The sequence below is a fragment of the Sinohyriopsis cumingii genome, chromosome 15 (genome assembly GCF_028554795.1).
Source record: "Sinohyriopsis cumingii isolate HCF-2022 chromosome 15, ASM2855479v2, whole genome shotgun sequence".
Lineage (NCBI taxonomy): Eukaryota > Metazoa > Mollusca > Bivalvia > Unionida > Unionidae > Sinohyriopsis > Sinohyriopsis cumingii.
This window is the reverse complement of record NC_142975.1, coordinates 114896237-114914090: the sequence shown is the minus strand read 5'-3', so window position 1 is coordinate 114914090 and position 17854 is coordinate 114896237. Positions and strand designations below refer to the sequence as shown.

The window sequence follows — 17854 nt, the reverse complement described above, 5'->3', positions numbered from 1 at the left end:
TTATTCCAGTCATGTGATCACAGGACGTCTTTGCCACAAATATACATGTACTACAGTAGAAACAATGTGTAATTAAAAAAAAAGACCAGAAAAATGTTTGTTTCTGAAGTTTTAAATAATTTTTAAGTATGTGAGAAACTTAACAAATGACTGGAAGGTTGGGAGATATCTGTCATCATTGGTGGAAAACCATCCTCATTGGGAGGATCACATAAATGCTGAACATTTTAGATGAGAGAAGATTCCAGTGCATCTTATTTTTTTTATTTTTTTAGTGGCCACTGTATTAATGTTTATGTCTTTATGCATAGTTGGAAGGGAATCAGATATTCCAAATGAAAATTTGCAGAAATTTAACAAAAATATAAATGACAAAAAAGTAAGACCATCAGAACACTAATATTTATTTTATATCAAAAGTATAAATAAATAATCAAGCAAAACAAAATAAGAGGAAATCTTTAGAGTAGAAAAAATGCACAAATGTTGATTTCAAAAACAAAATCAAAATGCAAAAAGAAAAAATCTAACAAATGTACCCCATGATAAAATGTACAAATTTGATATGTAGCACACTTCATATGGGCAAAGCAATTTTGCCATATAATTGATGATCAAAAGCCTTTTAAAAAAACATTTCAAATGTAAAATTTATTAAATAAAGGAGAATTGTTTTGAAAACAGGAAGAAAAGGACAATAAATATCTTTAAATGTGATTCTTTAATTGAGATGATTTACAAAGCATATAAATGAAATGCATCAGGCCATCCTCAAATAACTTTCTGCATGAAATCCTTATAGGTGTTCAAACAAATAGGTGTTATTATGCAGTGCAGGATTTGCAATACAGAATATCCACAATATGTTGATAATATCATTCAGAGTGCAGTCACAGAGTAATGAGTAGAACACAACCAAGACCCTGTTTTGCCAGAACTGTCAGAACATCACACATGACAGCAGAGCTGGGTCTGTTCATGTTGCAATTGGAATCCGCTTATAACCAAGCACAGTGATTTTTGTGCAAGAAAAACAACAAAACCATGTTGTCTACAGATATTAATAGCTACAAAAAAATGATTATTCATTGATCATGTATATAATATGCACCCAGCTGCAGAATAGAGACACAGTCTGCTGTCAAATGATGCTGCAACATTGTATAAACTGTTACACAAACAATGAAAACTGCAAATGTAGTAAATAAATGTGTCTGAATCATGTACAAAAACTACATTTTAAGTTTTTGATCTCAATGCAATATTCCTAATTAATAAGATATTTGTTCAAAATGGCTGTACCTCACAAGTTACTAGGAAATGGTCTCAAAGAGGTAGGCCAATGTTTTTCATTTTCACTGCTTTAATGAAAGAATTTTCTCAAGTGCATCTTTCAGCAGGTATGCAGACTCATTTTTGATGAAGGTTTCGTGATCCCCATCAAAGAAATGTATCTGAACTTTGCCAGAACAGTACGAGCTCAAACCATAATCAGCTGGAAGAGTCACTGCTTCAAAAACTGGATCTGATTTTATGCGAAGAAGGTAAACATCACCTGCAGAGAAAATTAAAAAATTAAAAATTACTTTCTGATTTCTCCATCATGAAATAAATGTCAAAGAATTCAGAGTTCATTGGCTGCTTAGCATTAACCAGGGTAGCAAAAATATGGTAGATATATATAATAGTGTACAGTACTTACAGTGCCACTTATAGCCTTGTTTATTTCTAAAAATATTAGATGAAGATTTTGCTTTATTCATAGATTTAACCAAATCTCCTTTTAAATCACATTTGAGTCATATGTCCATGAATGTTTCTTCCTGGTATTACGTGATCTAGAGATATCTTTTTTCATAAATATAAGCAATCATTCCTGGTGATGTAATCTGTATGACCAAAGACACATTTCATTATACAAGACATATAACTAGCATATATTCACACAACTGTAAAACATTAATAAAAGAATGATCATAATATAGTGTTTTTTTCGATTTTTAACATAGCTTCAACAATTTTTCAGTCATATCATTACAATATCTGCAGTGTGATAGTTTATAGTGATGTCTAGCACTGGGGCATCATGCCGCAGACATGCAGCATGATGTCCCACCCAGTCACATTATCCTGACACCAGGCCAACAAGTCCTAACACTAACCTCTTAATGATGAGCACCAAGCTAGGCAGCTGCAAGCACCATTTTTATATGTCTTTGGTATGAATTGACCTGGGTTCAAACCCCGCAACCTCCTGCATCTGAGCCTGATGTTCTAACCACTAGGCCACCAGAGTGGTCAATCATAATATAGAATAAAATCATGGATACAGATTGAAAATCATCATCAATCCATTTTAGTATTGTGTTTTGCCTTTAAACACAATATTAATTTTCGATGTTATTAATTCCCTTTTGATTTTGGCCAGCTGGTTGTTTTGGTGTCTTCTTTCGATAATAAATAGTGGATTATTCTTTTTTGTTTTCCAGGCCATTTCTGTGTGTGTGTGTTATTTGGATTTTACATAGCTTTAACAATTTTCCATATCACTACTATGGGGAGTTATGCCACAGACATGTAGCATTATGTCCCATCCAGTCACATTATCCTGACACCAGGACAACCGGCCATAACACTAATCTCTTATTGCTGAGCGCCAAGCAAGGCAGCTGTTAGTACCATTTTTATAAGTTTTTGTGTGACTCTGCTGGAGTTTGAACAGAGGCAGATGCTCTAACCACTAGGCCACTGCAGCAGTCCAATTTAATTGTTTAAACCCTGAAACTGGCTTGGGTAAAGAGGGAACATTGTTTCTAGGCATCATTTCTGGTAACTGTTTATTATATGCTAATCAATGACAATTAACTGCTTTAACTGGCCCCAAACAGTGGTCATTTTCCATGGTATGAACAATGATATAGATAAGTAGAAATACACAAACGTTTAACCCTTTACCTCATAGAGTGTATGACCTTTTAGCCCTCCGATACACATGTAGCAATGTTACCCAGTGCAGTGCGCTATAAACAGAACACCTATTCGACTCCATATATCTTGGCATCCGTCCGTCTACGAGAGACGATGGCATAGCTCCAAAGTACGCTTTTGCTCATCCTTCTTTTTAGCTCTCTTTTCAGCTTGCTTTATTCTTCTCTTTTCCTCTGCGTTTTGAACTCCCTGCCTGACAGCTAGACGCCAGCTGGAACGGTTGTTTGCACAGCTCTCCCAGTCGTTGACACTGATGTTTGCTGTCTTCATATCCTTCTTGCAAACATCTTTGTAGCGCAGATGTGGTCGTCCAGTTGGTCGTGCACCTTCTGCTAACTCCCCATATAACAGGTCCTTGGGAATGCGACCTGGGTCCATTCTCTTGACATGGCCGAGCCAGCGAAGGCGCCTCTCGCTGAGTATGGAGAACATGCTGTTCATGTTGGCGCGTTCTAGAACCTCTGTGTTGGGTACTTTGTCCTGCCACTGGATGTGCAGAATGCGCCGCAGACATCTCAGGTGGAAGCTGTTGAGTTTCCTCTCGTGTCTTGCATAGGTGGTCCATGTTTCGCTGCTGTAGAGAAGTGAGCTGAGCACGCAGGCTTGGTAGACACGCAGTTTGGTCTTCTCTGTGAGGTTGGGGTTGTTCCAGACCCTCTGGTTAAGTCTGGCCATCACTGCTGCTGCCTTGGCAATCCTGCCGCCCACCTCATAATCAATGGAGAGTGAGCTGGAGATGTTAGACCCCAGGTATGTGAAGTTCTCGACAACTTCCAAATTGTACCCATCGATGGAGACAGAGGGAGGGGAGTCTGTGTCCTGTGCCATGACATTTGTTTTCTTCAAACTGATGGTCAGTCCAAATTCCTTACATGCATGGGAGAGGCAGCATACCAGCTGCTGAAGTCCATCTTCTGTGTGTGATGTCAAGGCTGCATCGTCGGCAAAGAGCAATTCACGGATGAGTACCTCTGTGACTTTAGTCTTAGCACGGAGACGGGTGATGTTGAACAGCTTGCCGTCAGCCCTGGTATGGATGTACACTCCCTCGCTGCAGTCCTTGAATGCGTACTGGAGAAGCATGGAGAAGAAGATGGCAAAGAGCGTCGGTGCAAGGACACAGCCTTGTTTGACTCCGCTAACGACTGGGAATGCTTCAGATGTTGCGCCATTGAAGCACACTGTGCTGTGCATGTTCTCGTGGAACGACATAATGACAGCAAGCAGACGTGGGGGGCAGCCGATCTTCTGCAGGAGTCTGAAGAGTCCACTCCGACTAACCATGTCAAACGCCTTCGTCAGGTCTATGAAGGCAATGTAGAGGGGCATCCGCTGCTCGCGACACTGCTCCTGCAGCTGACGTAGTGAGAAGATCATGTCTACAGTTGACCTGCCAGCTCGAAATCCACACTGGGATTCTGGGTAGACGCGGGAGGCTAGGATCTGCAAGCGTGCCAAGGCAACACAGGCGAAGGCCTTTCCGACGATGCTGAGGAGGGAGATGCCCCGATAGTTGTTGCAGTCGCTACGGTCTCCTTTGTTTTTGTACAAAGTGACGATGTTGGCATCACGCATGTCCTGTGGGATGTATCCCTGTTCCCAGCAAAGGCAGAGGAGTGTGTGTAGGGGCTGGAGCAGTGCTGGTTTTCCGCTCTTGAGGACTTCAGGCGGAATGCCGTCGCTTCCAGGAGCCTTCCCACAGGCAAGGCAATCGATGGCTTTTCCGAGCTCTTCCAGGGTGGGCTGTGTGTCTAGCTCCTCCATGACAGGCAGGTCTGGAATGGCGTCCAGGGCAGTTCCAGTGACATTGTTTTGGGTTGCATATAGCTCAAGATAGTGCTCAACCCATCGCTGCAGTTGTTTCCCCTGGTCTGTGATGACTTCACCCGTCTTGGACTTGAGGGGGGCGGTCTTGTAGCTGGGGGGGCCTGTCGCTTTTTTGATACCCTCATACATTCCTCTTGTATCCCCGGTGTCAGCAGCTGTCTGTATACTGTTGCAAAGGTTCAGCCAGTAGGTGTTGGCACAGCGGCGGGCGGTCTTCTGGGCATTATTCCTTGCAATCCTGAGGGCTTGTAGTGTTCTGGGGCTAGGTGCAGCCTTGTATGCCAGAAGGGCTTTCCTCTTTGCCTCAGTCACAGGCAGCATCTCCTCCCAGTTTGCCTCATACCAGTCGACATTCTTTCGCTCCCTCTTCCCATAAGCTGTGATGGCTGATTTGTACACAGAGTCACGGATATGGGACCACTTGGAATCAATGGTGTCATCAGGTGTCACTTTGGTGAGGGCTTCCTTCAGTTTGCTGATGAACTGCTGTGTTTTCTCTGGGTTGCTTGCACAGTAGGTGTTGATACGTGGGTGACCCTTCTTCTTGGCGTGGTGCAGCTTCTTGGGTAATATTCGCACCTTGCTGGCCACGAGGGAATGGTCCGTGTCACAATCGGCACTGTGGTAGCTGCGGGTAAGGAGGACACTGGCCAGTTCTGCACGCCTGGTGATGACGAGGTCTAGCTGGTGCCAGTGGCGTGAACATGGGTGTCTCCACGACACCTGGTGGATCTCCTTGCATTTGAAGAAAGTGTTTGTCACACATAGGCTGTGGGAGCAGCACATCTCCAGCAGTCGCTGACCATTCTCGTTGATCTTGCCCCTTCCATAAAAGCCGAGACAGGTGGACTAGGCCTCATGGTCAGCTCCCACTCTAGCATTGAAGTCTCCTAGTAAGTAAAGGCTTTCATTGTTGGGGATACTGGATATTGCCTGATCCAGAGCCTCATAAAACTTGTCTTTCTCCTCGTAGGTGGAGTAGAGGGTTGGGGCGTACACACTGAAGATGTTGACCGGGCCTAAGGATGTTGACAGCCGGAGGGCAAGGATTCTCTCAGTACCTGATGATGGAGGTTCAATGAAGGCGATTAGCATGTTCTTGACGGCAAAGCCTACACCATGCTGCCTAGGTTCATCCAAGGGCTTCCCCTGCCAAAAGAATGTGTAATTGGCTTCCCAGATGGTGCCGCTGTCAGCCAGTCGGGTCTCCTGGAGGCAGGCAATGTCGATGTTCAGTCAGGAGAGTTCTCTGTCAATGACGGCAGTCTTCCGTGCATCGTCGATCTGCTGTAGGTCAGTGGTCAATCCAGGACACATGGTCCTGATGTTCCAGGTTGCAAAACGAAGAGTTGGAGTCTTTTTATTTCTTCTTTTAGTCTTTCCTGGTGCAGAGTTTTGTGGCCCACTTGTCGAGATGGTTCTCTAAGCTCCACGCACCCAGTGAAGCAGGCAGGCTATGGCGGGCAGCACCTTACTGACTGGGGGCTGCCCAGCTTGAGGCGGGCGGTAGCTGTCCAGTGAGACCTGATGATCTCTCCCACCGTCAGAAGTAACCCCTGGCGCCAAGCTCTACGCCAATCGAGCTTTGACTTAGAACCGGTAAACTGCTACTTCTCGTGTTGTGCCGACGCCGTACAACGACGCTGGAGTGTCCTCTCCAGTGGAGCTATGAAGCCTGGGCAGGGTGGTATGGAGAATCAGCTGTTGCCCATGCAGCAGATCCCCCCTCTCCACGCAGCTGGTGTGCCCAAGGGAACGACGAATGCCGATACAGCTTGGCACCAACGGCGTCGCAGGAGTTGCCGGAATGACGTTGAAGTCAATGTCATACCGCCTTAGGGACTCCATCTCCGGATTTTCTGTCGGGGTTTACTCCCTTAGCCTTTCCCATGAGTGGGTATAGCCACAAGGCAGCAGAGGTTTGGAATCGGAGTTTTCCTTCTCCTAGATGAGCTACCATCCAAGGTTTACAAGTCCCATCTACCCGAAGCAACTGGTTTTAAGGCGCCAGTGGGCCACCTTCACCCCTTCTCCTGTTAGTAGAAAACATGGTCTGCCAGGCTTCAAATCTAAGCCACTCGCGAAGGCCAGGAGCTGGATTTTAGTTGACAGAGGCAGTAAGAGACGCAGGCCGTATGGGGCATTTTGGAGGATTGGGGCGCTTGTCTCCCACTCCCACCCCGGGCAATGTCAACCTTAGACCACATTCAACTCCATACACATATGCCTACCTGTCAATTGTTAAGTAGTGTAGTGTATGTTACATTTAACAGCAATTTTAACCATTTTACATTTTTGGTACACATCTATTATGTGTGGAAAAATTTAAGAGTAAAGTCCGATCATTATAGCTGTGTAATTATTTTCACAGAAGAATTTTTTATGTGCTTTAAAACCTTGAGTGAACTCGTTCACCACCAAGTCAGTGAAGCTGCATGACCAACCGTAGCTACCATTTTTCATACTTTAAATTTATAAGTTCTTTGTCTGCATCTACATCACTATGTCATCTGAATTTGATAATTTATAAAAACTAATTGCTACCTACATCAATATCAGAGCCTTTACCAAAGTTATTGAAGCTTTCAGAGTTGTGATTCTAATCAAGAAAAATACTGAACAAAATCCGCGACCGCCATTTTCGACAGTGGAGAAAACGACCCAGTTACTTTCAATAGCAGATATCGACCATAGCATAAACAGTGACCACATGATCTGACGTAATTTTCATTCACAGCAATGAATGAGGTATCTAATAGGGGGTTTTCCTCCAAGGTGGCGCTATGAAAACCCGCTAAACGTGGATGATACGTGTCAAAAGGAACTGCCATGCGAATGGAGTAGAGGCGTCCAAAGGTGCTTGCATGGGGTAAAAAGGTTAAGAGAATGTTGCTGATTGGTGAATTTCTCATGGGATTTGTGATGTTAACCAGTAAAAAAAAATTATTTATTAAAAAAATGAAGTCAAGTAAACATATGATCTAAGAATAAAGATATAAAAGTTGACAACATCAAAACCCTGACTAAAAAAGGACCCCAAGATAATGGGAAGGAAGGAGAGTGAAGTACAGAGATAAAGCCCAAAGCTGAACTTGTGACTGTATCTTTTCAAAATGTGAATTTAGAAAAACATCTAATTCATGATGAAGATACTGACAGTGTCATTGCTAAACATGAAGATTATAAGACATCTACAGTGAAGTTGACACTTGAAGTTCCTGACTTTTATTAAATAATTTCAGTCAGAGCAGAGGAAGGGCATTTTAATGTGCCCAAATTGTCAAATAGACAAAGTTAGACTTTTTACAATACACAACCAAATTAAGACACTTGCCAAGAAGTGGAAAGCATGTCTCATATGGAAAGAAATGGACACTAAAATCACCAAGTAGGTTCTTGGTTGAGATGGACATAACAGTCCCTTTAACTATTTACTGAATCTGTGCTTATGCTAAAGAGCTCATTCAAAACAAACAACCAGATATGGATACAAAAAGCGAGTCTTAAAAAGGCAAAATTTAAGTATTTAGAGCCAAAACATCCAGCGGATTTAAAAGACAAATTTCCTCATTCCACCAATATGTGATGACACTGTCAACTCCAATTATAAAAATGAACTGGGTCGTAACTGTACAGAAGAAAGCCTGGATGGAAGAGTTGCAGATGCTGCAGTGCATAAAGGTGTATTTAAAACACACCCTGAGAGGAAGATCCACCCTTGTCATGGTTTCATTTGGAACCCACAAAAATGAGCCAGTGAAGGTGCAGACAAAAGGAAATGTCATCTCTGCTGTAGTTCCAAGAGGATGAAGATTGAAAAACTACCACTTGATGTGTCCATCAACAAACTGCTGATGGCCAAATTAGGCAAACTCAAGTCTTTATTAGGAAGACTGCCAAAACACGATTGTGAAGAACAAGGAGTGCACTTCAATAATGCAACATTACATCACTCATATTTTTCCAGTAAGCACAACTCGTAATTATGCAATGTTTTTACTTCACTCATGAAATATTTTCTAATACCAGTCCAAAACTGAAGTATCCCTTTTGTGCCAATCACAATGTTTTAGTGCAAGCAACCTTTTGGAACTGTTATGTCACACCTGTTCCATTACTGTGCTGTGTGCCATGTCATATTCATTCCTTAAATTTAATTATCATCTTTAGTAGATACAATGCAGAACTACAACTTGCACTGCATGCCTTTCCAAAGAGTCTAGCATGGCACCATCAGCATGCATGCCTAGGATGCCAACTCATTTTATTGTTATTAAATTTTAGCAAACATTTCACCTCATCACATTAAGAACATAAAATATAAACAAATGATCAATGGCCAAATATAATTTTTGGAATATAATGGTTCACATTTTGCCTTCTTTGGGAAAAATATCTTTAAAAACCACCTATCTCTTAGTTAAACTTGTGTCAAATACATGTCACGTGAGACGCATCTTCAATGTTTACATGTCGATGTTTACATCATTATTACCAATACAATCTGATCACAGTTAAACATGTATGCATCTTCAACAGTTTCCTTGCAGAATTTGCTTTAATGTTGATAAAATATCTGTAATTACTAAACCTGCATTATGAAGCTATTGCAACCTCAGGACTCTATTACTGCACATACATCGACTCAAATATACTGCTGTACTATGAGCCAACATTTTTATCTGCCTACCTATTAAAAGACATCATGATCTGCTTACACATTATGATATATTATATCTGGGTTTATGCTGTCTGTCTATACATAGTCTGATATCAGATCTGGATTTATGCTCTCTGCCCACACATTATGAGATGTCAGATCCTGGTTAATGTGGTCTGCCTACACAAAGGAGATACCATATCTGGATTTATGCCATCTCCTACACATTAGAGACATCAGATCCTGGTTAATGTTGTCTGCCTGCACATATGAGATATCAGATCTGGATTTATGCTGTCTGCCTACACATTACAGACATTAGATCCTGGTTAATGTTGTCTGCCTGCACATATGAGATATCAGATCTGGATTTATGCTGTCTGCCTACACATTATGAGATATTAGCTCTAGTTTAATGCTGTCTGCCTACATCTGGTTTTATTGCATCTCCTATCCATTGTGAGATATAAGGTTTGGTTTGACACAGTCTGTCTACCCATTATGAGACAGAAGATCTGGGTTTGTGCTGTCTTGAATCGGTGTTTAGATACACAGATAAATAAGGCCAACCATATTTGTATGACCCATGTCCTGCATTCTAGTTTTTCCTATGCTGGCTCTGTGGTTAGCATACCAGACATGCATCTTGTGGGTTGTGGGTTCAGATCCTGCCCATACCAGCCTGGGATGGCTGTGTGGTAATTACTGTCTTGAACAGGGCTCCAATTCCAATGCCTTGGCACACTAAGAAGTCTTTCATGTGCTGACATGCTTTTAAACACCAATAAATCAACTAAAACTAACATTAGATATTTACCATGGAACACAGCTGATGGTTTATAATCTTTGGCCATGTGTACATTGGTCAGGAAGTCACAGGCTTTCTCTTGCCGCTTTTGCCACATTAGTTCCCTTGCTGCAGTGAAGACCCGTCTCCCAGGACTACCATACCCAGCAGCTCTTTTAATAATCTTCTCTTTAGCTGTAAGCCACATTGTCTTTCTAACATTTGGGCTAAAAGAAATCAAGATCAGCTAGAGTTTAGAACCAAGATGGAATGTCCTGCCTGTTATGTTTTCTGCATCTGACATTAAAAGGAAAGGGAGACTAATCTACACTGCTTATATGGTATTGCAAGAAACTACAAAGTCCTTGAAATTACCATAATTTATATACTGACCTTTTGTCTAGTGCATTAACAATATCAAATAACACGGTCTATATTACTGTCTGGTTTCAGTTAAATTTCCTGCACCCCTGTATAGAAAAGCTGGCAAGAGTAAGCAAAACATTGGAAATCAAAGCACTGGTGGTGAGACCAGTCTTTGAACATGCCATCATTCATTTCATTCTATTACAAAGAGTTTGAATTTTTTGTTCCCTGCTGACCATGGTGAGGTCACAAAAATTCACAATAATGAAATCTAACTATGACAATGAAGACAGTTACAAAATTACTGTACAGACATAATGATAATAAATCATCTCAATATTAGACCCACAATGAAGTAATTCAATGTTAGACCCACAATGAAGTAATTCAATATTAGACCCACAATGAAGTAATTCAATGTCAGACCCACAATGAAGTAATTCAATGTTAGACCCACGATGAAGTAATTCAATGTTAGACCCACAGTGAAATAATTCAATGTTAGGCCCACAATGAAGTAATTCAATGTTAGACCCACAATGAAGTAATTCAATGTTAGACCCACAACAAATTCAATGTTAGACCCACAGTGAAGTAATTCCATGTTAGACCCACAATGAAGTAATTCAATGTTAGATCCACAATGAAGTAATTCAATGTTAGACCCAGAATGAAGTAATTCAATGTTAGACCCACAATGAAGTAATTTTGTTACACCTTTAATTGATGATGTATAGCAAGTTTAATCTCTAATTCTCAAATAGCTTCAAAGATACAGAACAGATATGTAAAAATGACAGATGCATGTGTGGCTGGACAGATGCAAAACTTGAACATTGATCACTGATCTTGACTCTGACAATAGCAGCCTAAATGTGGTACATGACACCTTCCAATAATAATGAGGTAGAGGCATATCAAGTTGAATTCTTTAATCTCAACAAGTTCTGAAGTCATATGTGCAGAAATGAAAGTATTTCTGATGGATATGTAGAAACAAATACTATGTCCCCAGCTGGGGACAAAATTTTTCCTTTAAAACCAGTATATTCATAGCACACCACTCCCTCAGTATCTTCTGCCCAGTTTACTCTCAAACCTGCTGATAACACAGGTCAGGTATGGATCAAATTCTTTAACTAGAAATGCCCAAAAGCTGACCCCTATTTGTTGAACACTGAGATCAAAATTGGTAACTGAAACATTGATATATCCCTCATTTTAACAACAATGGTGACAAGAAATCTGAATCAAAATCATGAAATTGTCAACAATAAATTTTCATATATTTTACTAAATTTTCTTTCCAAGCAACATTCTTTGCACACCGTAAATAACAATATTAAGCTAAGATATGATCAATGAAAATGTCACTAACACCTACCGGTGGCAAAAAATAAATAAGTGAAAATATTGTTATAGTTCTTTCTTTTAATTTGGTTTCAGTGTAATTATCACAGATGCAATATTCCCTTCTGTATTCACACATGAAAAAGGTCAATCTACCATCACAGCTGTGTCTGCAAGCACTACTGTAAGAACTTAATCAAGTGCCACCCATGACTAGATCTCCAAGTTGCAGAAGTATTTGTTGTATTTTAAACTCGATTAAAGGCAGACCTATTTTGTTTTATCACATTATGTAATTTTTGTCAAATTAAATAAAGGCATTGAAATTGAAAAAGTTAAAGGGCATGAAATTCTACTTAACTTGTGAAGTATTTTGGGACCCCTTTGTTCATAAGTTATCTAGGGAGAGGTGTAGTTTCTGCCGGATACATTTATTCAATAAAGAAACAAAACAAAGAACGAGTTTCTGGCGATCCATCTTCAATAAGTGTCTTCTCACCTTACTATAATGTCCCCAAATGTCATGTCCACTGCAGTCTCCATCCTCCTTTCCTGCGTGGGAATGTGAATCAACCATTGGAATGTTGCTTCCTTATTGAAATTGGGGATGTACATTGATACCCAGTTCAGAAGAGCACCAGTGTCCAACACAGCATCAGCCTAAAGCATCAAAAGATATGAATATTGCACTTGAAAATGTTTATTCATACAGAATTTATGGGGCCCCGAGTGGCCGAGTGGTCTAAAGCGCTCTTCGTTACGGATCACTGCCATCTCACCTCTGTCTGCGGCGGTTCGAGTCTAAGATTCAGCCAATGTGGGCATGTGAGAAAGCTTGCCAGTAGCTTCTCGTGGGTCGGTGGTTCTTTCCGGGGTTTTCCGGGTTCTTCCTACACCATTAATACTGGCCGCCATGTATAGCCTATCGTGCTGAAAAATGGCGTTAAACCCCACAACAACAACAACAACAACAGAATTTATGTCATCTGATAAGCATGACATAAAATTTATTTTTTAAACCAGGAATAATGTCGGACACTCTTGATGTTTGCAGAACATGCAAATACTGTCAATACAAAATTATTTTTACATTCCATGTTCCTATTCCCATTCAGAATTGCATACAAGTATACACTGTTCATCTGCTTCACGACTGTATTCATTACAAAGTACTTGTATCAACAGCTATTTAAATTCCAATAATTTGAAAGTATTACTGATAAACTAAATATTACCAAAACAAAGTGAAGTGTCTGTCAATTATTGTTTTCTGCTGGTGTTTACCAGCAAGTATATTACATCCATTGTGTTAGTATCATATTTTGTGTTTGCTGTATAAATACTATTAGTGTTTGATGCAATTAAAGTTTTATTTTTATTTATATCTTTCCTTTTTCAGAAGTGAGATTTAATTCCTAAGTGAAATTTCCTCAGTTATCTACCATTGCACATGGGCTGATAAGCCGTTGGCTTGTAAACCCAGGACTCACTTTGTTAACAGGTTGACAATCCTTTTGATCAAGTGGTGAAATACCGGTTCATTGCCAAGTCAAGTTTTACAACTTCCAGTACACGTTTGACTCTAAAATTACCCTTGACTTGTAAAAGCATCACCTTGTTTTCCCATTTGATAATCCTCTCATCAAACCGCAAGTTTCATACTTGTTCAGTGTCAAGTACTCCGCTCCCTCGGTAACTCACGCCCTCATAACTCATGAACCGACTTATAACACGGAATCAGGTATGGATCCCATTTTTTTAAACCAAACATACTAAAAAATTATCCCTACTTTTTTAACTTGAAGAAAATTTTGATCAAATTTAGTAATGGAAACTTCTATATATCGCTTGTTTTATCATCAAAAATGGTAGGGTGGATCTGGAATTTGTAATCAACATTAAGAAATATCAACTCTGAATGAAAAGTCATATAATTAATTGGTTATATTTTCTTTAGAAATGACAGCCTTATTAAACTGTAATTAACGATTTTCAAGGAAATTTTGATCAACGAAAATGTAACTTATGCCTAGTGAAAGCAGTACCTTATTAAATTAATACCAATCAAATAAATATTTTTTGTGAATTGAAATTTCTGTTCCAGTTCTATCTTTTAGCTCCTTTCAAGCGTAATCATCATAAATATAATGTGTCCTACTGTAATTAATTGTACCGTGTCAATCTAGCATAACAGCTATGATGTGAGCATTTCTCTGAGAACCTAATTAAGTGCCAACTGTGTTTTGATAACAGACAAGCAGAAGCATTTGTTGTATTGTTGCACTAAATAAAAAGCGGGCCTCCTTTTCTATTATCACATTAATTTTGTCTTTTGAATTAAATAAAAGAGGGGGAATGAAAGAAAAAGTTAAAAGGTATACAAATCCTACATGATTAAAAACCAGTGGCCTCGGCTGTATGTCGGGTAACTCATTTCAGTTGATCAATCAAACAATGTTATAAATGTTATTGTATTCATAATCTAGTTAAACTACCTTAAATTAACCTACTCTATCTTAACTGTGATTATAGATATCAAGGCAACCAAACACCAAGAGTACTTTGTAAAATAAAGAGCTCTGTTTCATGGACCATTGTGGGGAAAATGAATTTCAGAGAATTCCTGAATTAGCACACAAAGATATTCTCAAGGATGATAAGGAGTTTCACAATTACTTGCAATGAAATCGCTGCATCAATATTTTACTAGTTGAGCAATACAAAAATTGAGATTGTCTCACAAAATAAATATGGCATGTTTTTGATAAAAATGAATCTTGTTTGGTGTCTATCAACAGTTAGTCTGCTTCGCTGCTTCGTAGACTCCTTGTTTTGCAAAATACTATTTTACTTCACTCTGGGAACCAGACTAGTCAATAAAACAAAATGCCGTGACGTAATACACGAATGTTTTCATGTACAGCATTGGTTGTTGAAACCAGTTGTAATCGTGTATTCAATCTTTCATATGTTGGACATTTTTAAAATAAATGAATTTATAGAGAATAACGAACAATTTCATCACAAAAAGTACTTCATTGACAATTATTTTCAAAGCAATTATAAAATAAGGATTCAGTCATTAAACAGCCCATTCCCCCCCCCCCAACCCAGCAGTTCTCCGGATGTTTAGCATATTATTTGGGGGTCCCTTGGTAACTCGCTCTCTCACTTATAGTGCAGTGTGTTTTATTTGGAACCCGATATGTGTGAGTTATCGATGGAGCGGAGTAACTGAAGGTGGTTATTTAAACTCTGATCTTTGCTGCACAAATGACACGTCTTCAGATACATCCTGTAACAGATTTCACAGACTGAAAGATCAAAGTTTCACTTACAGAGCAAATGCTCAGTTCCACATAAGCACCTGTATACGACAGTAAAGACGAGGAATCGAGTTGGACAATATTTACCATGAATGATAATGGAGGCTTCATAACATTATTTTGTCGATAGGACAATGAGGGTAATTTCTAGGTCTCTGTACCAGACAGTGACATTTACATGACATTGCGAGTGACAAAGATGTGGAGCTGACTTTCATTGTTTATTTGCAGGACATGTGGAATATTATGGGATACTGTGAACTGGATCATTCAGGGCTAAAACTTCTACACAGGTGGCATAAAACAGATTTCATGGATTTATCATATAAATGGATTCAAAATCTCAACCATTATGGAGACTTTTATACAAAGTTAGACAAAATGTAAGTTTTCAATTTATTTGTGACATACACCTCTCCCTCGATAACTCGCGCACACTGGGGTCCACAAACATAGACCGCACTATAAGCGAGGTGCGAGTTACCGAGGGATCTAAAAAAAGTGGAAAAAAAATCACTTTGACATTGAGAAAACCATTGGGGGGGATCAGCGTTAGGGAACTGGGCTGTTTAATGACTGAATCCTCATTTTACAATCACATCATTAATAACTTTTAATAATGCACTTTTTCTAATGAAGTTGTTGGTTTATCAGTTTAAATAACATTCTTTTTCTCAAAATATCCAACATATGAAAGATCATTCCTGCTGGTTTGAATAACCATCATGCGTACGCGAAAAATCTGTGTATTACATCGCTGCTTTTTGTTTTCTTGATGAGTCTGGTTCCCGTAGTGGTGTTTAATAGTATCTTGCCAAATCGGTAGTCCATAATTTGGGAACTAGACTAACTGTTGATACACCACCAAACAAGTTTCCTTTTCTTCAAAAACATGCAACATTTATTTCGTGACACATCTACGTCGAAACTCAATTTTTTATTGTTCAATTAGTAGAATGTTAATGTCGTGATTTAATTGGAAGTAATAATGAAATTTCTTATCATCCCTAAGGATATCTCTAAATGCCAGTTCAAGAATTCTCTGAATCTCGCTTGCCCACAATGGTTCGTATCTGTGAAATCATGTTCGATATTTTACAAAGTATTCATTTCCCTTGGCTGCCTTGTTATCTTTGATCACAGTTATGAAAGAGTTGGTTAATTTAAGGTAGTTTCTGTTACATACACAATAACGTTTATTACAGTGTTCGATTGATCAAATGAAGTGAGTTCACCCGACATACGACCAAGGCCACTAGATTTTAAGTTAGTCCGATTTTTGCACCTTTTAACTTTTCTTTTAATTCACCTCCTGTTTTTATTCAAAAGACATAATTAACATGATAATACAAAGGAGGCCAGCTTTTAATTCAGTGCAACAATACAACAAATACTTCTGCAATTCAGTCAAAACACTGCCAGCACTTAATTAGGTTTTCAGAGAAACGCTCGCAGACATAGCTGTTAGAGTAGATTGACCCATTTTACGCTTAATTACAAGAGGACACATTGCATTTATGATGATAACACTTAAAAGGAACTAAAAGATGGAACTAGAACACAAATTTCAATTGATAAAAAAATTTAATTTGTAAATATTTATTAAAGTATTGCCTCCATTCGGCATAAGTGACATTTTCATTGATCGAAATTTCCTTAATATCGTTAATTGTGGTGTACTAGGAATGTCGTTTGAAAACAAAATGTAAAAAATTTTATGAGCTATTTTTAAATTTGATATTTCATAGCATTAATTAAAATTTCCAGGTCCTACCTACCGTTTTCAACGATAAAACGAGCGATACATCAAAGTTTCTGTTACCAATTTTGATCGCGATTTTCTTCAAATTCAACAAATAGGGATACATTTTTGGGGTATTTTTGGGTTTAAAAAATGGAATCCACGCCTGACACCGTGTTATAAGCAGGTTCACGAGTTATCAGGGCATGAGTTATCGAAGGAGTGGTGTACTCCACTCAATAATATAACTGTATTTATGCTGGTGTTTTTCTTTACCTTCTCTATTTACGTATCTAGTTCAGTCTCGTTATTTTTTTCCCAAGCACAACTGATTGATGACAAGCCACACATTCAGATAGATCTGAATTTCAAAATACATCTCAACTTATTGAGGCTCAAAGAAAAATTAGTTTTCTGCAGCCTTAATAAAAAAAGAGTAGGGAGGCAACAGTCCTCTGTGTGTCTCTGTGTGTGTGCACACATACATGCCTAGACAGCACAGCAGTTGTATATATGCCATGCACGGTTTCTGTCCTCAGTTCTTTAACTGCTAGTTGCAGTGAGTGCAAGGTACCACCTATACTCACATATAAGTCTGGTCCAAATGCACTAAACACAGACCCTGATCTGTCATCATATAATATGCTGGCAAATCAGGGTCTAAGTTGTTTGTTCAACTTATTACTAACAAACTGCATAAACCCAGATCTATCAGCTTATTATGTGCCAGCAGATCTGGTTCTGTCCAGTCTGCTATAGGATCCTATTTGTACACATGTACAGTAAAACCTTTTATGAGAGACCGCCCC

General features: G+C 39.2%; 1 protein-coding gene across 2 annotated transcripts in view; it reads right to left on the bottom strand.

Moving 5' to 3' along the window:
• Nucleotides 1-380: 380 nt before the first annotated feature.
• The window catches only part of LOC149782530 (fatty acid synthase-like), a 207642-nt gene continuing 190168 nt past the window's right edge, over nucleotides 381-17854 (bottom strand). For both annotated transcript variants that reach the window (XM_089933967.1, XM_089933968.1), the window contains exons 33-35: nucleotides 12478-12638; nucleotides 10293-10489; nucleotides 381-1555 (exon numbers count right to left, since the gene is read on the bottom strand). In XM_089933967.1, coding sequence (XP_089790093.1) covers nucleotides 1356-1555; nucleotides 10293-10489; nucleotides 12478-12638 — 558 coding nt within the window. In that variant the 3' untranslated portion in view covers nucleotides 381-1355. The remainder of the gene's footprint in view (nucleotides 1556-10292; nucleotides 10490-12477; nucleotides 12639-17854) is intronic.